Source organism: Falco cherrug, chromosome 8, assembly GCF_023634085.1.
Source record: "Falco cherrug isolate bFalChe1 chromosome 8, bFalChe1.pri, whole genome shotgun sequence".
Classification (NCBI taxonomy): Eukaryota; Metazoa; Chordata; class Aves; order Falconiformes; family Falconidae; genus Falco; species Falco cherrug.
Window position 1 is genome coordinate 56,127,694 of NC_073704.1, and position 26,401 is coordinate 56,154,094.

At 39.9% G+C, this 26,401-nt stretch overlaps 1 protein-coding gene across 9 annotated transcripts in view; it reads left to right on the forward strand.

Moving 5' to 3' along the window:
- Positions 1-26,401, forward strand: part of EBF1 (EBF transcription factor 1) — a 283,091-nt gene that overhangs the window by 196,898 nt on the left and 59,792 nt on the right. For 5 of the 9 annotated variants that reach the window (XM_055717825.1, XM_055717827.1, XM_055717830.1 and 2 more), the window contains exons 9-10: positions 10,304-10,437; positions 18,184-18,310. In XM_055717825.1, the coding sequence (XP_055573800.1) occupies positions 10,304-10,437; positions 18,184-18,310 (261 nt within the window). The remainder of the gene's footprint in view (positions 1-10,303; positions 10,438-18,183; positions 18,311-26,401) is intronic. The other 4 variants (XM_055717826.1, XM_055717829.1, XM_055717831.1 and 1 more) reach the window with 1 other exon arrangement.

Below are 26,401 nucleotides of genomic sequence, written 5' to 3' on the forward strand. Positions count from 1 at the left end.
GGGTTCTGTTTTTTTCTTTGTGATAGTGAAAGATTCCATAAAAGTTTAATTGATACTAATATTTAGTCCAGGGGAGTGAGAATTTAGATTTAGATTGAACTCTACATTTCATCTAGAATAGTTTCTGTGTATTATTGACTAAACCTTGCCAGTGTGGCCATAACGTGCCTGTGTCCATCTGAACATCAAGACTTGCTGCTGTTGTGCTCCAGATGCTGAACTTTTTACACCCTGCAGGGATGGGGTGCTGTGGCTCAGGAGCTTTTATCTAGTCCTATGTTCTGACTCTAGAGAGATTTGCTGTGAGACATTTACAGTTTTGTTAAGGTACTGATAGAAAATAAAAGAGAGAAAATGAAACCAGGGTGATGGTGAACAAAACATGAATTCAGAAGTAGCACCCACCTGCCTGTCCATGAGGTTAGGATTCAGCAAAACAGTAAACCACAGGGTTAACATTAAGCAAATGACTGGTTCCATCCTATAAAATGCTTTGCTGGTTCAGGACCTTAGCAGCACTGAAGGAACCGGTCAGTTAAATTAAGTAGGTTTTAGAGTATGCAAGGTATGCAGCAATGTTTATTTTGACAAACTTTTAGGGTTGGTTTATATTACAGATTTTGGGCATCCATTCGCAGGGTTGCCTTCATCCTCACTCAGAAATTGCATCTGTGCAGCTATTTTTAAACTTCAGTGTACTTAAACAGCTGCAGTCTCCTTTCTGGACATGCTTATTGTTTTTAAAATAGTCATACTGGCTTAGATGGGCTCTGTAACTTCATCAGTGTTAAATCAGTAGTTGAATCAGTAGGAAGCCATTGAAACTGAAACAGGAGAGGCATATAGGATTTTTTCACTGTTGTACTAACAAAGCTTTTAAAGTCCGCACTGAGATAAAATGGTGCAATCCCATGCGTATATCACACCTTAGTCCCCTGCATGCTATTGCCTTTGGCTTCCCATCTTTTAGGAACACTGTTCCTCTACCTTTTCAAGTGACCCTGTGGGATGGAGGAAGGAGTGAAGAAATTAAGGTGCAATAATCTGGGGACTCATAGTAAAGCATTTATCTTGCTTGGGGTCAGAATGTGCCTGTGCATCCCTGAGATGTTCTCCCTGAGGAAGGACAGTGCACTGCAGCAGTCACTGGTTTGGTGCTTGGGTCTGAGCAAACTTATCCCCAGTCGTGCAGCTGGAAGTGCTGCCAATATTTGGTAGACCCTCTGCAATATTCTTGGATGTGCTTGGATGTTTCTTCTGGTCTACTGTGTGTGTATCCCCTGTGCAACCAAGCTGCTCAAGATGACAGAGACTTATGTCAGTGCCGGAGCTGAGTAGCTGCATTGGTTTAGGCTATCCACTACATTTTCTTCATGGCTGACTCAAAATGATGATCTTCCAACTTTGGGGCAAAAATAATGAATGCAAAAATTACAGCTTAAAATCTGCCTGAAATTTCCTTGAAATAAAAAATCGGAACAGTGCGTCAAAAAATCTCGCAATAAAATTGTTAGGCTTCTTGAAATATCTATCTATCTATGTATTTATATAGAGAGGGTGCATATAAAATTTTTCAAGAATAATAACATACGTATTATTTTCTATATATATCTTCATGTTTTAGCTATACCTTTGGCTTTACCTATATATTGAATTTAATAAAATTAAGTGTTTTGTGAAATTGCATTTTTCTTGGGGAATTTATTATTTGCCAAACAAACATGACAGAGCTCTCTTTTTGAAGTCAAGTTTTACCAACTTGCAGTGAGATGCTAAGGGCTCTTACTGTTTTATTAATTTTTTGAAACCAGGAGTTTCTTCCTAAAATTAAAAAAAAAAAAACCAACAAAACACAAGCAAAAAAGCCCCAAATAAATCAGAACTTCAGAACTTCCTCTGTGGTGTGAAAGGGTTTAGAAGAATGAATGAAAATACATTTATTGCAGTCATATAGAGATAACAATTATTATTTTTATGGAAATGTTGTAAGTAAAGTACAGAGCAAATTTCTTTGTAACACGTCTCTCATTATTCCAGATTGCCTCCTTTTTCCATGCAGTCATTTTTCAGGCAGTGATCAACAACTGAGAGCTTTGGAAATCATTAGGGAAAGAGAAACACAGAGGACTCCATGAAATGTAACTTTGCTAGCTGAGGCATCAGCAGGGATAAAAGAGAAACACTGGCTTAAGTATTGATTGTAGGTAGAATATTATCCCAGGTAATTTACATTTTCAATTCCCATTAATGGGAACTAAGCATCCGAAATGTTAGGCAGAAAATCACAGCCAATACCTTTAATTTCACTACTTGAAAACAGAAACAAAGGCAACCTTCCCTCCCTTCCCCCAACCTGGAGGGATTGCATGGTGTGTATATTTTTGGTTCAGTGATTTCACCCAGTGCAGATGTCACGAAGAACCAGGAGGAGGTTGCCATTTTTGGCAGGGTGTTCTAATCTTTAAAGCTTGCAAATGGTAAGTCCCAAATATCAAGATGCTGTAAAGGAGGGAGCTGGGAAGGGGGAGTAGGGCATCACATCCTCGTGCCTGTGTTGCATAAAGCTGCGTGAGTTATCTCCTCAAGAGGGAAACCTCTGTTACCCTGTTTCCTGCACAGCAGCTGCTTATTGTCAGGAGAGAATAGGAAAGGGAGCAGGCTGCGATATGAAAAAGGAAAGCAGGAAGATCATCACTTTACTAAGATAAACAGCAAATGCATTGTTTAGCTTAAGAGTGAAGATTTAATGCGCCAGTACAATATGTAAAAACTCTGCCGCATTCCCTTTCCCTGAAGTGTCTATGACTAACTGGTCCTGTAGACTTTTCCAATCCAGGCTGGTTCTGTAAACTTCAGTTGCTTGTGCTGCATACAGCTCCGGCAACGCTTCTACACACTAGACTGGAACGGTACCATTGCATGAGCACACAAGATTTTTAGCGTTCACTCTTTCAGGATGCTCAAAGTCGGTGGGCAGACAATGGCAACTCCTGCTTCTCAGGAATAAGAATCTTATTTTTGAAAAAACAAACCAACCAACCCACCCAAAGCAACCCAGCCCAACTCTCTCACACACATGCACACAGAATATTTGGTTCATTCTCTCAAACTGACAAATTGTGGAAAAACAATAATTTTCAGTTCTGAAAAAAACCCACTCCCTCCAAGTTAAAGTCAATCTGTTGAAGTGCTTAATGTGGAAAATCCACAATAAACAATGATGAATGGAGTAACCCTTCCCTCCCTGTATAACATCTCTGTAAATTTATAACTCAAGAAGGGAAGAAATAGTGGTTTTCTCCCCTGTTAAAGAGAAACATACCTTGCCAAACTAAAAGTGTAGATCAAAAAGGCCTTGGGCATCCCAACAAGTGCTGTGTGCCTTCAGTTCCAGCGTGCTGTGGGAAAGGAATTTGGGCTCAGACCATTCCTGGGCACTGCCTTGCTGAGTGTCACAAACCCTACGTGATTTCAATAGCTATGAGGTACCTGAGGGAAGATCTCCACCAGATGATATAAAACTGCTCTAGAAATCCCAGAGTTAGCACTGAGTCACTGCTACATTTGACAGTTTGCAACTCTGAGTAGACATAGCAGCTTAGTTCCTGAAATCAGCACATTGGCATGAGTATGTTGGCTCTGCTGCTGCTAGTGTCAGGCTGGATGAGCCCTGCACTGCGCAGGATGGTCTACATGTAACCTGAATGGTTTTTGAAATGGAAACCCTAGTTCTGTATCCATTACATAGCTCTTGACAGCTTTGCCCAGAGGACTTCCCAACTACCTTAACAAAATCTAGCTCCTGTTTTGCAACTTCTTCAGCTGGGTTTTTAAGCACTCACTTAAGTGGTTTGTTGAAGCACAACTTAATAAGAAGTCATGGTTTTGAGTGCTTATGACTGATTTGTCTTGATATTCTGAAAATCAGTAGTTTGGCAAAAGCATTTAACAGGGTGCAGGATCAGACCCATAAACCATGGGTTAATCTGTGGGTCATTTATATACTTAACCTGGAATTAGGTTTTACCCAAGGAAAAAAAGGAAAATTTAACTCCAGATATTTTCAGTACTTCCTCTAAGATGGGGTATAAATTCCCTTTTCCTCTGAATTCCCAATTTTAACTGCCTTTATGCAACTCTCCTTGTGTGTCACAATACTCTTAAAGAGAAGAAAAATAAAGTCATGCACCCCATCATTTAAACTCCTGTTGTGATGTAGCAACTGTTGTCAGAGCCTCATCCATAGAATAATGGAGGATGAAACCACACTTCATGATAAAAACTGCAGGCGAGGTCATTCTTACAGTCACTAGTACAAACTGGATATTAATCATAGAGCAGATACATTTCAGAAGCTAAATAAGAGCAGTCCCAGAGCCCTGCTGATAGATGTGCATCCCACTAATTCACCTCAGTGAACATTTACCTCTAAGCTCAATTAACCCTTATTCCAAGGCCACCCATAAACTTTGTAGTAAATACGTGTGGGGTTTTTTTCCTCCAGCCTCTGTTTTCTATCAATGGAATAGATAATTTCTGTTGCGGAATAAAATGCTCTCTCTGTTTATAAATGCAGGTCCCTAATTAAGAATATGAGATGTCCAGTGTGTGTTTGTGAGGGGCTTGAATTGGGACCTCACTGATTCTGTAAATTCAGATGTTTGATGCTCCTGAGGGCGTCTGCTATTTCTTCTGTCTTCAGTTGCTATTTGAGGCAGGTGGAAATGCTCAGGAGGCAGAGGGATGGTGATGTGGGGGAGAGGGGTTTCCTAGTGCAATTCCCTGCACACAAAGTAAGTTGTTAAACATGTACAAGAAGATACGAGGAGATGGTATTGCTGTTATTTTGTTGTTGCTGCTGTTATTATTATTATTATTATTATTATTGTTATTGTTATTAGTATTATTAGTTCTGTTATTATTCTGCCTTCCAAGCATTGTTCAGAGGCAAATTGGAAATGTGGTAATTAGGCCCTGCCTGGTAGTGTAGTACTAGTGTCCTGAGCCAAAGTTCAACGCCCTGAAATGAAATTTAAACCAATTAATCTGTTAGATTTTTATCGCTTGTCCGTGTTTTCTCAGCAATTCCCTCAGCACGTGGCCTTTGATCAACTCTCATACAAAAGCTAAAATGTGTGCCTGCTGCTAGCAAGATGGGGCTGACATTAACATGGCACTCATAAAACAATCAGAGCAGTGAAGCCCTCAAACAGACAGGGCATAGTAATATTTAATAAAAGCGCACACATAATCTTCAGAATTAGCATTTTGTGCCTTGCAGTACCTTTGGGAGAAGAGCTTTTATTTGTGGAGTGATCATTATTATAACAAAGAAGAGCTACCTAATAATTTCCACTTTAACTCTGCAATATGCCACAAGCATTTCTGAACCATTATGCTAAACTGTGGCGGGGTAATCATTTTATTGTCACAGTTTGAAGGAAGAAAAATCCCCTGTATATCAGTAGCTAGGGGAGTAGAGGAACACACTTGACACACACAGCACGCAACAAAAAACTTTTCTTTTTTGCTACCTGTGTGCTGAAGTTGGTACCTACCACCCTTTGTATGGAAGGTGATAAGATTTCAACGCTGTATTCTGAGAAAAGATGAAGATTTCCAAAGAACATTGTTTCCCTTGAAAGTCATTAAGGTTTTTGCTCATAAATCCTTAAAATCATAGAATTGTAGAATTGTTTAGGTTGGAAAAGACCTTTAAGATTATCAAGTCCAGCCTTTAGCCCAACACTTTGACAGAGACCTTAGCTTTGAAGTCAGTGGCAAAATTCCCATTGGCTTCAATAAGTCTGGGATTGCAGTGCCTCCTTCTACCTCCTCTCTCTGTTAACTCAAACTGCAGGAGCAGCACGGTGGAACATGTCAGATGTTAACACTGATTTGCCTTGATATTATGCAAAGAAGGAGAGCAGCTCGTTAAGGCTCATAACCGTTAGGCCATTTCAGCAGGTGGAGGATGTGGCCTCATCACCTTCAGCAAGGAGCTGCAAGGTCCACACCTGCAGTTGGAGGAGTAATATTTAGTCTTTCCTCAGTCCAACGACTTCTGAAAACATGCAGTGAATGCAATATACTCACACCAAAGACCCTTAAAATCTTATCTGATAGTTAGGCTACCAAACTTTTCATTCTGGTTGTAGTTGGCTCCCAACTGTTCATTTTAAAAAGAAGTTTCTATGTGTGAGAATATAGAATTATCCTTTTTTAAAAAAAATTATAATTCTTCTCTGGACATAAAATCTGTTCATGTTATCAATCACACACACTTCATTGGCTTTATTAGAACTGGTCCTGCATTTTTTGTAGAAGGGAAGTTTCAGACCTTGACTAAAATCACTTTTTCTACAGAAGCCCCCTAAATTTTATGTAACTCTTTTCTATTTGTTTTAAAAATACCATTTTAGAAATGATGCTTTGGTGTTACAGAAGGGCATGTTAAGTGATAATGTTTTGAAACAAAATATTTTGGTTTTCTTGGAAATATTAAAAAGTGTAATAGTTAATTCCAGATAGAGATTCTTGAACTTTGCATTCTGCAAAAAAAATGTTCTGAATTTTGTTTTCTCTTGTGACCGAAACAAAATGTAGAAAAATCAAGGTCCCCAGTGAAAAGATTATTGTGCCTAGCTCTGTTTTTCTAGGATTGCACAGAAGTAAACACCTTCCAGACAGCGCTTTGAAAGTTGCCAAATGATTAACAGAAGAAGTATGAAGAGCTAAAGGCCCGAGCTGGCCAGACAGTTGTACCAGGGGCATAAATAGAGCTGAGGTCATTGCCTTGCCCCCCTCCCCTCTCAACGTTACCTGTGGTGATGCTGGCAAATGGGACCTAATTCTTCCATCCTCCCTCCTGGTGGCCCAAGGAAAAGACCTGGGAAGGGCAAAGATTTAGTAAGGCCAGTGCTCCAAATGACACTGGCTATTGCCAATATGTCATTGTATAAACATGCTTTGTGCCTTCAAAAACAGGTGGCGGTCTGGATGCCCCCTTCAGCATGTCTCCACAGGCTGCCTCGGGATGCAGCCCTCCAGTGCAGCTTCCCTTGCACCTTCATGCAGCCCTTCCAGTCTTTACAGACACTTACGTTTTGAGATAAGAGAAACTGTGTGGTGAAAGTGGGGAAGTTCCATTGGTTTCTGTGACAGTTCCCAAGGGAAAATAATGCCCTGGAGTCTTTTGGGAAGCATCTCTCACTGCTTCTCAGGCAGTGCTTGCAAAGGGCACCAACCTGCCCTGCTTATTAAACCACCAAGTCCTGACTTTTTGTCCTCAGAGGAGATGTCCTGGGCTATTGCCAGCAGTTTGGGTGAGGCACTGATTCAGCATAATTGCTACATATTTAAATAAAATTACACATGCGAGTGGTCACATTGACTTTGCAGACGAGAGTGTCCCAGTGAACAACCCACAGCCCCAGTTCAGCACAAGGACCTGAGTGTGTGCTCAAAGTCCCCCTGGCTGCCATGGGACTTGGCATGTATTTGATATTAAGCACATGTATGTATAAAGTATCAGAATCAAATACATGAGGCAGCACAGACAGTGCAGCACCTCGCACCTCTGAGTGCAATGTAGGGACCGCAAAGAACATCACAAGATAAACAGTAAGACCTTTAGTGGGGACCTGTAACTGCAGAACAGTGTCTTGCATTCATTTGAAAGATGAATTGACTCTATAATTTTGAAGGCTGCATATGTTTTCTGTTAATGGCTTATGGTCTCAAACAGTTTTTATTCACTGGTATTCTGGAAAAAAAATGTTGCTTGTAGTCTTTAAGAAAAGTAGCTCAGTCTCTGACACGTGGGAAACTGATTATCTTCAGGTTTTATTATGGGGGGTGTGCATCCACAAACAACTGGAAATGCTGGAAAGTGTGTAATTTGGAAGTGATTTTAATTTTTATTTATGAAAAAGTTTGATTCTGTGAAAGGGCTAGATGGCATTTTGAAAAGCTGCTTTCGCTGTAAATCCATTGCTGTGAGCTCGGCTGAAATGAAAGCATTTGGTTTTGGACTTTGCAATGTTTTTTATGCACAGTTTTATGCAAGTAACTTGAATCCAAATTAAACATATTGAAGTTACTTCTGTGTGTGCACTACATTTTCATGACGGTAATGTTAGGATGTTTCTTTTGTTAGCTCATGTAAAAGTTAATGGCTATGCTCTGCCAAGTTTGGAGTAGGGTAATGATTTTTTTCTGCCTCTGTGTGTTTGTGTTTTTCACTAGAGCTGGCATCTCCACCAGCTTAAGTAGTGGAAAAGTTTTGCCTGACACTTACAACCTTTTGTAGGTAGGGATGGGGTCTGTTTGCTCCCCATGCATGCGTTCCATCACCGGTGGTGCTAGTCTGCAGCAGTGCCCACAGAAACTCACTGCTAAGGGTGACTCAACGGCTCCTTTTCCAGGTCCCTCTGGCTTCCCAGCTCCACGCCTGCCCGCCCTGCCCAGGGGCTGGGAGCAAGGAGCTTCTCAGCAGCCTTACCAACACATGCAATTAGCACTTCACTAAACCATTAGCAGAACTTCACGAAATAATCATAAAGATGCACAGGGTCTCTGGAGCATTTAAAACTAGGTTTCTGTGATTGAATTAATTTACTGTCTGTACAATTAGAAGAGTGTAGGGCAGGGGCTGTGGCACTACATAGCCACGTTAAGTAATTCATGGGTGCAAGGGTGTTGTCCTGGAAGGTGCTAACAAGTGGGTGGATTTCACACCCTATCTTCCAAGTAAATCCTTACCTGATGAAGTGCCTGAGTGCTCTCTCTTGAGTGTCATCAAATACTCAGAGTAACAAACCAAATTAGCAGCTGAGGCAACCTTTCAACAAAGTAGCAATTCACAGCCAAATGCCAACAATCCTAAAAGAAAAGGTATAGATGCAGAGAGAAATATATATATATATGCAGCTAACAAAGTCTGTCCTGCTGTTTGACACCTGATTGACATTGCAAAATCAGCGTGGGCAATGGCAGTCCTTTATGTGTTTTCGGAGGAGCCACCCTCTTCTCTCTGCTGAGGACTGGGTTCCTATCTAAAAGAAAAAAATCTTTCCTTCCAGTATTGAGGTTGACTGGTGGAGTTTTGCTGCTCCTTAAGGAATCCGTTTTTCATGGCTAATGAATTTGTTGAGGTACCTACTTTACTTAAAATGTTATCTAATGGTATGGTGTCATATTTTCACTTCGTGCTGTGTTAGCAAGGAGAAGTTGGTCACATTCAGGATGGAGTTGCTTCTTTTCATCAACCCATCTGACCACCCTGAGACTCCACAGCTGAGACTTATCCTGGGCTTTTTGTCTTATTCAGTTGTTTGGGGTTTTTTTTAATGGTAATGTTATTCCTGTTGCTTCAGCACAGTTAAATTCTGATGTACTCCAGTGCTGCAGAGGAGGAGATTCAGTATGTGGACATTTATATTGCCCTATCCCACAATATATAAAGTTGAGTGTGTTTCTGCTTAGATAGTCTTTAACCAGAAGATCTTACACCAAGATTTGAGTTTACCACTTTGAGCAGTGCTTGAGTTTTCAATATCCTCTCAGGAGACGCTTAGTACAGATGGTGCCAAGAAAGTGGCTAGTGAAAGTGGGGATGGACCCTGTGAATACGGCAGAATGCATTGCACACACTTAATTATCCAGTAGATGCAGAGTACTGGAATGACTATATGGCAGGGTTATGGATTTTGGTTTGGGTTTGGGTTGGTTTTTTTGTAGTAGTAGTAGCCATACCATTAAGCAGGGCAGGGTGGTTATTACTACAACAACCTGGATCTGATTACAGAACAGTTAAAGAAATGCTGAGGGTTACACCCTTTTTTTATTTAGACAGTATTTGCCTTAATATTTATAGGAGTTTCCTTGATAAATTCAGGTTATAATGGATAATAAAGCTCACTGGAGATTGTTTTATTAACTCAGGTTAACTGTGCATTTAATATAGAATAAAGATAGGGATTTGTCCTGATTTCCAACTGGTCTCTGCCCATCATGCTGTGATTTTTTATTTTTATTTTTTTTGTTAATGTAGGTTTAAAACAAGTTATTTTTTCCAATGCAGATAACAAACCCAAACAAATTAATTGAGAAAAAAAAAATGCTTCCAAAGATACAGTTTGAGGTCATGTGCATGTACTAGAAAGAACATGATTGCTGAAATCTTTGTGTTAGTAAGGGGGGGAAAATGAAAGCTCCTTTTATTTTATTTTTCTCAAGTCTTCTATCATTAAAATCTGGTTCTAACAGCAGAATACTTCTCTTTTTCATGTGTGTTGAAAAGCAGCTACACCATGTATCAAAGCCATCAGTCCAAGTGAAGGATGGACTACAGGAGGTGCCACTGTCATCATCATAGGAGACAATTTCTTTGATGGGTTACAGGTCATATTCGGCACCATGCTGGTTTGGAGTGAGGTAGGTGTTGTCTGAACGGTAATGTCTAATAGCTTTGTCTAGCTTATAGCTAGCCTGTCCTTTTTCTATGCCACATGCTAAATCAGCAACAAATGTTGAGATGTGCATCCTTTCCTCGTTCAGCTTTATGAAAATAATTAGTCAAATTTACCTGTGGCAGAGATCATTTATAGCCAGGGGATTTGCACCTCCTCTCACTGGCCCAGAATTTAGCACAGTGTCTTTTATTCCAAGAAAAGGGAAGGATAAATGCTTGTGTGAATAATTCTGCATTTAGCACTACAATAGCTAAGGGCCCACAGGAAACAAACATTTAGGTGATCCTGCTTTCCAGGGAAACCGGCTGCTTGTAGCTGCAGCTCACTGAGGTGGAGATTGCAGAAATTCAGCACCTCTGAATAACATATCCTTAAAGTGTAGAAGCTTGGTGTGTCATTTTCATAATAGCAACCAAATACACAGTATTGTATCCACAGTGGAAAGTACAGATTCTTCATACCTAGCAGGGGCCTCCGTAGTTTCACAGTAACCCTTTTTTTGTTTCTTATCCATTTTTGCTGTTGCTGTTCCTCCCAGTTTCCTAAATCCTCTCTTCTTCTGGCACATAATTAAATGTGGAGTCTGATATCCTGCGAAAGCCTGTGGAATGTTAAAACCCAGGCAGCATCACCCAAATGGCCACTTCCAGTGTGCAGGGCTGTAGAAGTTGGGGCAGAGTTTCCACAGGCTTCACTGGCACGGGAACACAGCTCTGAGGAAAGGTTTATGTTTTGCATTTATGGCTTTCCAAAAGCATTATTGAGGTTTTATAAGAAATTGTTATTTTCATTATTTTAATACTGAAATACACACACCAACAGACAAATCAGCATCTCCAAAACAGCTATGCAATGCTTACCCAGTGATGTAAGGATCTTCTGATGTTTTACCTTATATCCTATAAATATTAAATCAACGTTACAGCTTAATTCATATCCAGCACATTCTCCCTACTGATGCCATTGCACATATGGCAGCATTTTTTCCATATGAAGGGTATTCTCTAATGTCCTTCCAGGGCTTCACTGTTCTCACTCTCTCTCTCTCATCCTTCCACTTGAGGACCAGTGTGAGTGAAAGGGCATTCCAGAAAAGGAGATATATTAAATAAGCCCTATTCTGAAGCCCTTATGTGATCATGAAAGTGCCCCCTGGGTCCAGTGTAAGCATTTTGTGTGTTAGGATTGAAGCCATTATGGCTACAGACGTTTAACAGGGAAAGGTGAAGAGGCTGGGAGGAAAGTGCTCTGATTTTGGTACTGCAGGATTGGATCTTTCATTATAAATCTTGATTCTATTTATTAGTGGAAGCCATTAATTGGCCGTTTCTAATCTCAGGAGAGCTAGTTCTGGTCAAAACATTGTTGCTGATGGTTGCAAGGTCTTGTCATAAAATTAATAATGTTAGAGAGGGTCCAGACCAAAGTCAGTTTGTTGCTATAACGGGCTGCAAGTTCGCTTTGAGTGAAAACTGTTCCACTGTCTCTCCCTTACTGAATTGCTTCTCAGTTTCATCACCTGTGAGAGCAATGGAAAACCCTATAGGGGAAAAGAAATTATTTCTAAGAGAAGCAGACAAACATGCTAAACAAGTGCAGAAATACGTGAGCTGTCTCAATGATCCCTAAATAATAGTCATCTATAAATATTTCAAATTACACTTACTAGCCACCTATGAAGTACAAAATAAGTTCTTTCGTTTGCCTTCCTGTTTCTAAAAATGTCTAGTGCATTTTCAGTATCCAGGAAAAATATTTTTGTTTTACTTTAACAGAGTATAGAATTGAACTGTCAGTCTTCTAAATTTCAGTACTATTTCAAACCCAGAGCAGGTTCCCCCTGAGCTGCCAGTCAGGCTCAGTTTTCAGCAAACCTGGCCGGGTTATTTAGTCAGTGAATTCAAGTAGAATTTTCAAGTTGTTTCATGGACCCAAAGAAAAGATGATTTTAACTGAGCTGCAAAAAATCCAAAACAAGACAAGATAAGTGGAAACTAAAGAAAAAGAGTGAGTCTTGCAGAGCATTTTTGCATGGATTTTTCTAGCTTTATTTTCGGTTATAATTGCAGGTGGTTTTGGGGGTGAAGTCTAATATTTAAATTAAGCATCATTTTGCCACAGACTTTGCATGGAACCTTGGGCAAATCACATAATCTGCTTAAAGTTCAATTCTCTTTCTGTAACATAGTAATAAGATTAGTCACCTTCTTTGGAGAGGTGCTGTGAAGATAATTGTCTTAAAGGTCCTATATTACTCAGATTTTATTATAGCAAAATCCATGTAAGTACCTGAGATGCATGGATATTTAAAATATAAATCCTATCACAGTTCAGAAGCAAAGTTACAAGTAAAAAAAAAAAAAATATTCATTTTAAGGTTGAATTTGTTGCTGTCAAGCAGCATATGTTATAAATAATTTGAAATGTAAATAATATATTTTTAATTTATTTTACATGTATTCAAGTTTTGTAATTGAAATATTTATATGCTTGAAATGGAGTTGACTGTGTTAAAAAAGGAGGTTTGAAATGGTTTCTGAAACACATATTTATTATTTAAACATATATTTGAGCTGTAAACACTCTAACATAATTACAACCTTTCTCAGCCAGGGAGAACTAAATAAAAACTTAATTTGTCACATTAATTTTGTGCAGAAATACAGATACCCTAAGCCAGTAGGTTCAATTAATCCTTAACTCCCATATTACTTTATAAAAATGACTTTAAAAGTCCTTGATATTTTTAGAGTACAGCAAAATGGGCTATCTAATGCCTTTTTTTTCCAAGGCGCTTTCATAATCAACAAACGACATTGGTAGATTCTGTGCACATGCTGGATCTGGACAGACAACTCCCTGCAATCGTCTGCTTGCCAGAGCCGCTGCCTGTCTGTTTGTCCACTCCCCAGCCAGACGGAGTTGTTATTTGCAGGTTTTTACGTTCTCAGTCTGTGCGTTGTTGCAAATATTCCAGATCTGAGCTGCTGATAAAAATCCTCTGTTGCTTCTCTCTCTTACTAGGGGGCTGAAACTCCAAGAGTCGAGTTTCAGGGCAAATACACGATTGTGAAGACAAAATTAGTTTCTTATAAATATTCCGCAATATTTGCTTAAAATGAACGATTTCTTCAAACATTTTCCTGCCAAGAACATTCTTCCAGCTGTACAGAGTCAGATGGAAACAACTTCTTTTTCTTTTGTATTAAGAAAAGATGAAGCACTGAAACATCATTTTTTTACCTTTGTACAGCACAAAAACAGAAGATGTTTTTTTGGTTTGTGGTTGGGTTTTTTTGTGTTGGTTGTGGGGGTTTTTTTTAATGCTGCCGAATCAAATTCTGTGACACAGTTTTTTATTTTGCTTTTTATGTTTATTATTGATTTTGGAAGTCTCTGTTTTTGAGTGCTTATTTTGGAGGTCTGACTCATTTTTAAAAAATGAGAAGGCACCCTCTTTTTGAAAACCCAAGCTTATTAAGCAGCATATGGATGCCCAGAATTGAGGCATGCAAAGTCATTGGTCATTTTTAAAAATATAGGTTCCTTAAGGGTCCTGTTCTCACTGAAAGCTGTCATTACCTTCAGCTGGTAGGATTTTTCTTCATTCCTGTCCTAAGGTCCTCTTCACACAGAGTCCAAGTTAAAGTTATGACTGATTGTCACCATTTCCCTAACCACAAACCAGAGCTCAAGCATGCAAAAATAAACTAGTGACTCAGATTAATGACATCTCCTTATAAAATGTCACTTTTAAAAAAAGAAAGTAACCTGGCACTCTGAAGAGTGTGAAATGATGCTGCATCACACAAGAATGTCTAGAATATATTAGCAAACCACAGAAAGAGGCTTGTTGTACAGACTCAAACCAAATGTGTTTTGGACATTGAAGGACATGCACCTTCCTCCATTCTGAAGATCTCTAACTCAGGTTTTAATGCAATCCACAGCATGTCCCAATTGACATGTAAAAGTTTATATCAAACAGCTAATGCAGTTGCCAAGTATCAGACCAATTCACTTGACAATGCCTTGGGAGAAATGGTCCAGTTACTAGTTTTATGTTCAGCTCCAGATCTCAATTTGCCAAGTGCTGGAATGGAAGAGGAAGCTGGATCTGGGATTTTGGCCAGTGGGTTCATGTCCAAATCACACATTAATGCCTTGCTCAAGATTTACAATTAAAAAATGTGTTCAGAAATGTATGTAACTCATCTTTACAAATTCTTAGTTCTCGGCATGTCATTGCTACGGTTGTTTTGATGTCTGTTAATGCGCTAAGAATTCCTACCTGAGGTTAGGGCATAAAATTGGCCTTACTGGGTCAGACATGGAGGTTCACCTAGCTCAGTGTCTTGTGTTCGGCAGTAGGCACTGACAGATGTCTATAAAAAAACCAGGGTGACCATGTTGTGATGCTTCCCCAGAACACTCTACCAGTCTCCACCTGTCTGGGGCTCAGAGGCTTCCAGAAGTGGTCTCTTTACTTTTAATATCCCTTGAGCTAATAGTTCCCCTCTTCCAGATGCTTTACGTGCAGATATGAGATGGGTTGTGTCTTGAAGAAGATACAGGCTATGTCAGTGTGAGGGGAGAAAACATGCTAGGAAAAGGTGGAGTGGGTTCCCAAGGTCAGGTCACAGGTTGACAGTGTTGACAGGAGCCATCCACTAATCTTCGAGCTGTTGAAGTCAAGGGAAGGTTTGCTGTTGCCGTGGGTGGCCCCGGAGTACCCAGACTGGTGCAGCACCCATTGGGTCACTGAGATTGCAAAACAGAGCCAGCTCAATTCGGGGAGCTGGTCCTGGACTATAGTGCAGGGGAATCAGAGTTTGAGACAAAAGGTGGGTTCCAGAGGGCCGGTGTTGATGTGCAAGGGGACACTGTTTGTTCCTTAAAGACCATTTCTTGGTATGACAGCAATATAGGGGACTGCTGGGATGTGACCAAGCTAGCCAGTTCCTTTCTGTGTGTATGAGAACTGAAGGCTGATGTGGAACAAAGATCCTTCTAGCTCAGCACTATGTCACTGACAAGGGTCAATGACAGATGCTGAGGAGAAAAAGCAAAAGGAGAAGGCACGGGTACTCTCCTGGTATACCTCCCAAGCTTTAGTTCTAGAGAAGAGATGAGTAAAATACATCCTGAGCATCATAAACCATAGGACTTCAGACATAATGTTCACCCTTTGGGAATGTGTGGGCGACATTATTGTATATTTGTGGTTTTAAACACAGTTAAACTTATTTACTTCAGAGCACAAAGGAAAACCAAACTGTTTGTGGAGAACAAACCAGGAAACTTGCTTAACTCTCCCCAGCTCTCTGTAACAATGGACCATAAATAGGTCAGACATTTCTTGGGAACCAAGGAAGATGAGTATTGGAAAATGCCACAAATTATGTTTAAAGAACATTAAAGTGGTGACAGACCAGTAAATGCTGGGAAATTCAAAGATACAACCAGAAGCTGCCTGTATAGCTCATGCCAGAATGGGGGAGAGGGGTGCAAGGCACATGCTGATGTAGTAAGACTAGCATGTTAACCTTTACTATTAAAATCCTTGGCTGTTTTTACAAATATTTTCCCCCTAAAAATGTCATGAAACTTTTCTCATCTTGCCAGTTCACCCAGTTAACTAGAACCACTTGAGGATGAAATTTATCTCAGCTATGTTTGGCTGCCTACAGTTAAGTATCTAGTCTAAACTTGTCATCTTGGTTCATTGGAGAAAGGTAGATGCTTCCACAGAGAGCAGTTCATCCCAACGTGAGAGGTGTTCATCCCAATGTGCGAGGTGCCTAAAGCAGTGGAAATAAATGGCTTTTTGGTGGTGCTTTCTGCCTCTGCTGGCTGTTGAGGGTGTGTAGAGAATTGCCCTAGATTTTTAGGCTTTGGTCAGCCCAACTGTAAGCCAACTCAATTTAAGAAAAAACAATCCTTGGAAGTTTGGGATTTGGTTTTGGGTGGTGGTTTTTTTTTTCACCCAGTTGATAGAGTGAGTAATTTAGGAAAAAAAAAAAAAAAAAAGCAGGTTTCTTTTAAAAATAAGTAAGTTTCTAAATCACTTGATTTCAAAGCAGAGCCTGAAAACATGTTCTTTGGAGCTCACAAACAAGAAGGCATCAATTCCTACATGATCATTTCTAAAATGACATATGACTTATGACTTCCGTGTGTCTGGAAAACTTTTGGAGCATTTGATGCTGGTAGTTATGGTTTTAATCTTCAACTTGATTTAATATTAATTTTCTTACTTTAAATGTGGAGAACTTCCTACTGTGTATGCCATTTCCCTCAGTAACGCAGATGGCTCTGACAGATATTACTCTCCTTCTGTGCTTTTTTAGTCCTGTGCCCTAAACAAAGAACTGGTTAAAGGTCCATTTTTTTGGTAGGACCTTACTACAATTTTGAAATATTTGGTTCCTAGTAAAAATAAGAACAAAATTAGCTTTTTATTTATCTTTTTCTCTATTGAAATGTACTCCCTAATCCAGGACACAATTCAACCATTAACACAGAGTAGTTGATTGTCTGCATAGGTGCCCGTGGCTTTGCTGACTGTCGAGGCTAGTTATGGTCTTGGTCTTGTTTGCCTCTCTAGAAGTATGTTAATGTGCTGCAGTCAGTTAGAGAAGGATTATCCATGTGCCAGAGCTGTATCTTGGATGCTGGACACAATCATGTCACATTTTCTATGTATCTCTTTTTACTATTCTTGTCTGAGGGAGAATGATGAGTGAAAAGAGGACATTTCAGTGATGGGGAGGACAATGTTGTAGTTTCTGAGTGAAGCAGAGATTTGAGTTAACCTGCTGTAAATCAGTGATCTCCTAGATGGCTCTAGTGCTAATTTCAGGGACTATGTTTTAAATCCATTCCAGAATCTTGAAAGAGCAAAAATGGTCTAGAGCCTGGAAATTGCAGCACTGACCCACCCTAACCTTTTGTCTTAAGAAGATCAGGATCTCCAGCCCCAACAGCAAGAAAATTAAGTTTTTCTACTTACTACTGTGTAAATCCACATCTGCGGGAGCTGTCTCAGATGTGTGTCAGTCATTGCAGTAAAGGCAGACTGGAAGTGATGGTTAGATGGTTATATTTGGTATATCTCTTTTGAGTGCTCCCATCTTTTCCAAGGAAAGATCTAGCATCCTTCAAAAGCCAAACTTTACATTTCTGCAGTAATCATTTATACGAACACAAAATGAATACAAAATTGACACAGCAGCACATGGTGCTTTTGCAGTGTACAGATGTCAGCTGGGGGCTAGTACATGTAAAAGCCTTTCTGGGCTTGTGCTCTGCCATGTTCACACATATAACTGTGTATCATTTATCAATCAGATTTGTTGGACACTGTCATGACCCCAGTGTTCACCTGAGCCAACACAGGCATCTTGCTGCTGTAAGCTGAAGTTATTGCATTAAATCTGAGCTAATGCTTGTACTAGGAAGCACGTGCCTGCCATGTATGAAAACAGAAATAATGTTGTTATGGCTGAGAAGGAGAATGCTTGTAAATATTATAGTCACTGGCTTTTGTGTGGGTTACATCAAGATTGTATTCAAACATTGACAGGTTAATTACATGTTTCAGAGCTTGTTTACTGTGATCTGAGAGGAAAGTGTTATTAAAGAAGTGTTCAGTATCTAACAGTGCTTTTTTCCCCCTCTCTTCTCCCTTCTCAATGTTTTCCTCTAGCTGATTACTCCTCATGCTATCCGTGTACAGACGCCTCCCCGACATATCCCAGGGGTTGTAGAAGTCACATTGTCCTACAAGTCTAAGCAATTTTGCAAGGGAACGCCTGGAAGATTCATTTACACAGGTAAGGATGCTTTAGTACTAGATATAATGTAAAGAAATAGGGCAGGCAATATATCACACTTGCTAAGGCTTCTGCTTTCATCATTAAAAACTGTACTGTATTTTATTATTTTGGCTGAGCACATCATTGAATGTACCACTTTAGGTTGGATTTCAGAAATGGATGACTGTAGAGGTGAACCTGAAAACATACCAGTGTGGGATTTTTGTTTGCTTGTTTGTCCTCGCAGTAAGACATCTCTTTACCCAGGAGCAGGGAGGAAGGAGAAAAACAGATATTTAGGTATTTAAACAGAGGAAGACTGCAAGCATAAAGAGCTAGGCATACTAGTGCAATCACAAACTTGCCTTCCAAGGAGCATCCTCCTAAATATCTCCATCTCATGTTGTCAGCCAAGTGTTGCAAGCGTTCGAAGCAGCTGCCTGTTTGCCTGCCCATCTCACTGTAACATACTTGTCTTTGGCTTCCAGGGAGGCTCAGTAGCCTTCAGCACAGCCGATGCTGCAGACATTGTGACTTGCCGTGTATTTTGGGGTGCAGTGCAGCCCACACCGAGGCCACTAAGCTGAGTGGTTTGGCCTGAAGAATTATTAACAAAAAAACCACACTAGGACATTGTAGGTGCTGTCAATGTTAAACCACTCTCAGTAGTGATAAGAATGGCCTGGGAAATAAATCAGGTAGCAGCATAACGTTTCAAAAAGACTTGGTGTCACTGATTCCGTGGAAGGTACGCATGCTACAAGAATTAGTGCCTTGCTCTGGGTTTTGATATGCTTGTCCTTTTATGTGCTTGTTGTTTGACACATGCAGACAGGACTACTTCTGTAACTGCCTGAACTGTGGTTCATCACAATCCAGTGTAATTCCTTTCCTCATTCTTGGTTGGCCCCGAAACTTTAAGAATAACATATATATCACAAAAAGTTGTGGCTATGAGGCATTCTGAATTACACTGGGCATGTATATTGCTCCAACTCGGAACGTACACACAGGGACTCGAGGCAGAGGAGAGACTTCTGTGCTCCAGCTGGGTAGCAAAAGCTCTCATTTGATTTTTCTTAACACTGAGCGAGTTGAACAAAGGTGCCTTATAAAGCTTTGTTGTCTTTTTCAAATGCCCTCTCCCCTAGTTGGGATTATGCACTGGGTTTCTTTAAACTGGGTCTTAAAGTGTTCATGTATCGCCTTGCTGGCTGAGCTGCAGGCATTTGTGGAGGCTGTGTGTATTTGCGATCATTATGATTTCAACAATGTGTGGGAAATTCATATATTGGACAACAACACACCATACCAAAAAGGTTATTTAGGGTTTGAATGTATTGGAACAAAAGAAAAAGAAAAACCAAAGGGTCAAATTGCCAGCTGGTGCAAACTGCCAGTGTATACCACATGAAAGTGTCAGCCAGAGCTCTGGCCAGTTTGACCACAAATCCTTTCCCTTCTCACTTTCTCACTCACAATAAGTTGTGCTGTCCTGCTTGTTGTCAAGCCACTCGGGTGGCTGCCTCACGGACTGGTGAAATGGCAAGTATGCATGTAGAGGAAGAAGAAAGGGAGGAAACATGCCCTTCTCGACTTTGAGAAGACATTTTGGGGGACTTTGTTTTGCAATTCAAATGTAAAAGTGGCTTGGACCCGTTTTGGTTTAGCTTTTCAGATCATCATTAATTAGCTTTTCCAGTAAAAAGGAGGGCAGCAGTTTAGCCCGTCTACCCAGAAGCAGATGGCTAAATGTGGAAATAAGGTGTCCCAGTAGGGAGACTGTTTCCATATATGCATTTTCAGGTTACTGTTTAAATCACATTATTTTTCATTCAGCAAATGAAAGTTATGAAATACAAAAGAATGATAAAATCAAGGGGGATCCAATCCATGGACAATTCTCCTACTTATGCAGGTTTTATGGAGTTACGGTAGATACAGAAAAGCTATTGTGACTGAAATCGTACCTCACACGATTTGCATTTTCCTTTTAAAGGCAGCCTGAACTTAAATGTGGCTTTTTAAAAAGGACTAAATGAAACTAAAATAAAAACAATTAATGCATCCTGACCTTCAGAAGTGCCTTCCAGCCCTTTAAACAAAATGCAGGTTCAGTACACGCCTGCCGATTAGTTTTAGTTAATTGAAAATTATAGGATTGACCCAAGAGGAAAATTTTGTTTGCACTCCAATCACTTTTACAAATTAAGGAAAATTACCACAATTTTGTTTAGCTAAGGTTTCACACTGAGTTCACGAAATTAGCTCAGCCATCCCAACAAAGTCAGCACTTTGTTAGTGAGCACTAGAAAAAAACCTAATAGTCTATGGTGTGTACAAACGAAGCATAGAAAAAGCTATGATGCTTTAGAGAACTAGGCCAAGTGTTTTTAATTAGGATTATTGGTTCATTGTAAGTTTTGAAGAACAATCAAACTAGCAGATTAGCTGTTTCTTTTAAAGATAGAATTTCTTGCCATTCATTTTTCCCATGAGAACTTGTTTTAACTCCCACATAGCACTATTTTTTTTCTTTTTTTTTTTTTTTTTTTTTTTTTTTTTAACAAGGCCTGCAGGAAATGGACCAATTGGAAGTTGGGATACAGTAACATTCCCCAGCATCACTCCAGCCGATGGGAGTTTTTCACAATGTTCTTCAGTGAACTCAGTGTTCTGGAACATATTACAAAACCACAGAGGCCAAATGTTTTCTCAGAGGAGTTTGGCCTCTGTTTTTGGCCGAAAACATTTCAGCATCACTTGCTGCTTATTTACCCTGCTATTAAGAACAAGAGAAGGGGAGAGGAGAAAAAGGGAAGAAAAAAAAAGAGTGTGTGAGAGAGAAAAAGACCTGGGGTTTGTGGGCGGTGCAGGAGTTGATCAAGCGTAGTTTCCTTTCTGGTGAGAATGTCCCTGCTCGTTAATGGTCCCATTTTGTGGTCAGGTCTCATTTAGAAGAAATTATTTTTAATCAGTGTTCAACAAAATATCCCCTCAAGCCACCTGGCTGTAAACTGTTTTTTTCTTACTGTTAAGTACTTAAGTTCTCAGAAGAAAATACCCAGTGACCCATTAATTTTAGCCTTTTTTTCCCCTTTAACTGCAAATAACTTAGTAACATGATCTCTAAGTAGCCCATGTGCCATCTAGGAATCAAGGTCACATATATACAGAGAAATCCTGGCTTTTATAAGTATTTTTGAAAGAAATAAACCAGTGTCAACCCTGTGCTTACAAGAAAACATAAGTTTTTTATTTTCCATCTACAAAGCAAGCCATTAGCATGCACTTACAGAGTAATTCTTAGATTTTAAGCTTTGACATTCCTGAGAGAATGTTATAAGAAATACAGAAGTCTGAACACATCTTGCATGTGTGTTCATTTTGGAATAAAATTAGAAGTCCATATTGCACACAGGTACCAGATACCCAGATGTGGTGGTCAGTACTTCCCTATGGCACCCTTCATTTGTAAGTGCCTTCTAGTAATGACGAGCACTGAATGAATTAAGCTTCATGTCACAACTTAGGAGTCAGGTATGTATCACTATCATTATTTTAGGACTGGAGAAACTGAGATACAGGGAGAAGCCACCAGGGATACAAATCCGTAGGTAGTTTGCCAAGGTGAGTCAGGACATATGTTGAGTTAAAATAAGGGATAAGATCTGGTGCAAACTTGTGATACCTAGACAGGCCTTTGAGATTTGTTTTGTTTGTTTTAGTTTTAAAAAATGAATGCATCATGGACAGCATGATTTTTACAGATGACTTTTGCTATGGTACTAAACCATGAGATTTGAGTGGGACTTTATGAATGTAAGTGAAGGGAGAATTTTTCTCACTGCATATTGGACAGGACATATGGAAGGTCCATAAACATGTGTTATGCTGTGTCTTCTACCACCTGCTCAGTTTAAGGTTTTGTGCTTTTGTTCCCAAGCTAGAGCAAAGGACTATATAGGGGCTAGAAGTATATAGCTTTGCCACTGGGGTTATGTATACAATATGGGGTTAATTCAGATTCTTGGCTGAGCAATACCCCAAACGTTCCTTTTTTTTGAAAATTGGTTATGGGGTTGAATACGGGTTGGAATTTAGGGACCATTTTCATTTGGTTTAGTTTTGCAGGGAGGCTGTGGGCTAAACCGTTTGTGTGCTGATAGGATCCCTAGAGAAACCGGCGAGTCCCCCCCCCCCCCCCCCCCCCCAAGTTCGTTTGGGGTTTGTTATAAGCTATAGGATATGGTATGTCTCTAGAAGTGCGACTAGCAGGAACGGGTGGATGTAAGGTCAACATAGACACACAGGGCTTGCTATGCAGTGTGAATAACGCAGATGCTGAGCACCGATCCTCCAGGATAATTATGACGAAGGCTGAGTAGGTCAGAGAGGAGCACTGCTGAGACCGACCAGTGTTTGCATTACGCTTGTGGGCCATTGTGTGTAGAGTGATGTAGAAATGCTAGCACTGTGAAGGTCAAGATATTCGCAGAATTTCTGGGAAACTGCCTCTTCCTCTGAAATGTCATAGGGCTTCTCAGAGAACTTTTCACTCCCCTAGTTGCTACAAAGAAGAAATAGCCTCATGTGGAAAAATCCCTGCTCCATCCTCATTTCACCCTTTACTTACTTCCAAAAACATTTGAGTCTGTGTACAAACAGGAAGAGCCTTGCAGATCACAGATGATTTGGGTAACATTTTCAAAAGCCTCAGTTTTTGGTGGCTTCATTTTTAGGTTTTTATCTTGAAATGGTTTAATTTACAGCAGCATAGGGGTAGTTGTCTTCTGAGAATTGTTCTCTTTTCATTTCCTAAGTCAAATACCTCTAAGAGTAAGAGACCAAAAACTACCCATCACCATTTAAAATCTCAGTCCATGGCCCAAGAAGCAGAGGTTTAACTTACGTACACATACACAGAGTTGATCAGAATTGAAACCACTTGCAAGGTGGTCTCCAGTCCCTAAAGTTTCCAGCCTGGTAAATTTCAGTGATTCCTGTGTTAGGGAAGTTTTCTTTTTTCAAGAAAGCACCAGTAACTATGCAAAGTTCAATAGGTACACAATCAATGAAGCAATCAGTTTTCAGAATGGAGAGTTCTGGAGTTTGTAGATGTAAAAAAAAAAAAAAAAGAAAAAAAAAGAAAGGGGAAAAAAAAAAAGAAGAAGAAAAAAGAAGCAGTGATGAGAGACAGGCTGGCTGTCAAGAGGTTCCTGTAGCCCCACTGGAGCCTTTCTTGATCCCTGTAGGCTAAAGTTTGACCCTTCCACCAGCTAACCTTGGCCATAGCTGGGTATCTGTTAGTTCCTGAGAAATGTTAAAACCTAGTGGCAGTTGTTCTCAACATCAGTAATACACAACCTCATTAGTTTTACAATGCCTCATTCATGTGTGTTTATTATTAAATCATGAGCACTTAAATAGCTGATTAGTATAAATAAGGAGAGAAGGCCATCATCAATAGAACAATAAAAATAAAATAAAACCCCCAGCATCTCTGATGCTGTCTTGGGTTTTATCCTGATGTGTTTATAAAATTCTTCACCCACAAAGATATGATGATCATTAATCTGAAATGAAATATAGAGTACATCACTTCTCCAGAAGAGTGACCAGCTATGAGATCTGGTAGCTAGCAAATGAATACCATTTGTTTTTAACAGCAGTTTTTATCTGCCTTTCACTAGTAAATATTAATAGCAGTGGTAGAATAAAAAGTATCAGATGTCTTGAAGTTAAATAGTCACAGAGTGCTACAGAAGAACAGAACAAAATCCCTCAATACAAAGAAATGTATAAGGTTTAAAATAAGAGCTGGTGTCTGTTCTTAAAAGCAGGAGAGCCCTCCACTGCAGGTTATCCTGTGCTTTGGATGCTCAAGGTAAAGTCTGATCCTGATCTCAGACAGACTCTACAAAGGACAGGAGAGAGATGGTAAATCCTAACTATAAGTGCAATCAAGTAAGGAAGAATGAAATTAAATCCTTTGTAAATGTAGGCTTGTACTGGTGGATTTAGTAATGCTTCTGGAAAGAAGCAAAAAACCTCTCATAACAGCTCTCTGAAAAATGTCCTAATGCAGAGTTCACTAGGTTCCCCCTTCGTCTTGTCATACCGAGTGCTTGTTCCCACCTGGACCTTGCTGTGGGGACACCAGCGGCATCAGGTGGTGTGCAGAGCTCAGGGATGGACCTGTCTTGGGTCTGGTGCGTTGGGCTTTCTGCTATTGTAGGAGTTTGCCATAGGCACTGAAGAACTAGGTCCTCATGGCACCATTGCTGAGTCCAGGACGCTTGCAGGTAAAGTACAGGTGGGAAGACAAGGGAGGGATTGGTGAATTCTCTCCTTCCAGGTGCCCACATCAGTGATGTGATCTTGGGTCTTACCTGCCCTTCAAAAGGAAAGTTGCCCTCAGGAAATCTCTATTTGAAGCCTGAACCTGGCCCTTTCTGAGTTCCAGTCCATTAACTTAGTTGCTCTGCCGAGTCAGCATTGATACCTGGTCTGCCTGGCCTGTCTAGCAATTTTTAGAGAGGAAAAAAAAATGGTTGCAATTGTTTTAAAACAAGCTCTCCTAGATGAAATAACTTCAGTCTTTATTATTTGTGGTGGGCTTGAGGGTTAATGTTGTTACAAAAGTGTTTGTTCTGAAGTTTGGTAGGACGTGCCCAGTGGAATGAAGTACAGAGAGTTATCAGAGTTGGCTGATGGGGATATTAGGAATATTAGAATTGTTGGTTTGGTTTGCAGAAATTCAGGAAAGGAAGCTGGGAGGAATCCTAATCGATTGCAGGGAAAAGGTGCTTCAGACAGTGAGGAGGCGGTGGAGGTAGACTGGAAAATCCCTTTTGTATGCTAATAGGAGCACAGAACTCTCATATCTTTGGTATTTCTTAAACACTGGCAGCACCATAACACACTGCAAAAAACAATCACTGAAAGTATGCAGCGTACCTGTAGGACAGCTGCAAAATGAAAGCAATTACAGCAACCGTCAGAATAAAGCTGGCTGTGAAGGAAACATATTATTTTGCATATTTTATGTATACACTTTCCAAGAAATATGACCTTTATTTTCTAGTTAGAGGGAAGTGCAATCAGAGTCTACGCAGCAAAGGGTAGCTGGATCATTAAAAAGAATATTTTCTCTGATATTAGAAGTCTAAATGGGCACTAGTCCTTATTCACAACCTTGGCTGTTTCTGTCTGCCCTGAGTTAATAAGTGATAAGGCCAAAAGAGAAATAAATCACTGAAGTCCCTGTCCAAAGAAAACATATTGACTACAGCCAAGCAAATAACAGCCCATAACCAATGGTCCCATTCATCATTCATGTAATAGGGATATAAAGTATTCTCTACCTATGAAACCATAGAGTAGGAAAAAGCCTGATAAGCCCCCAATCTAAGCTATGTGATTTGATTATTAAAGGACATGAACTGTTTGTCACATACCTTTAATCTTTAAGATGTGTTGCCATTTCTAAACTATAAATTTGTGGTAAAGGATTAGAAAGCTATTAACGATAAAGGTATAAACTAGACTTTATAAGGATTCCTGCAATTGTCATGAAACCCTGTAGACCCTTGGAACCTTACCCTATTGAATATGATATAACATAGTTATCTGACCTTCAAAGCCAATAAACCATTTTTTGCTTTTCAAGTTCCAGACTCACTCCATGATAAATTAACCCTCTGGGTTCACAAAATAAGCCTTGTAAATTCTTTTCTTTATCCCCACCCCAAAACCTTTAAATTTTCATGCCTTTGCTTCAAAAGTCTCTTATTCCAGACTGAAATTGTTAATCTTTTTTTTATTCTCCTTTTAGCTCATGTCAGTTGATAAGGTATTATTCCCTCTTTTAAAAAAATGGCCAATAAAACAGAGAGCTGAGATGAATTTCTAAAAAGCCAGAATTGTGCTGTTTCTACAGGGGGATTCACTGTCTTGTTTCTTAATGTATGGGTATTCAGATTAGACAAATGCCACAGAAATGGACAGTTTATAGTAGCAACAGTGGCTGTACTGCTTACCTTAATGCATTTTGATCCTGTGCCCTGGGAAGAGGGACAAGGCACTATCTTTTTGCTGGTCCAGGAA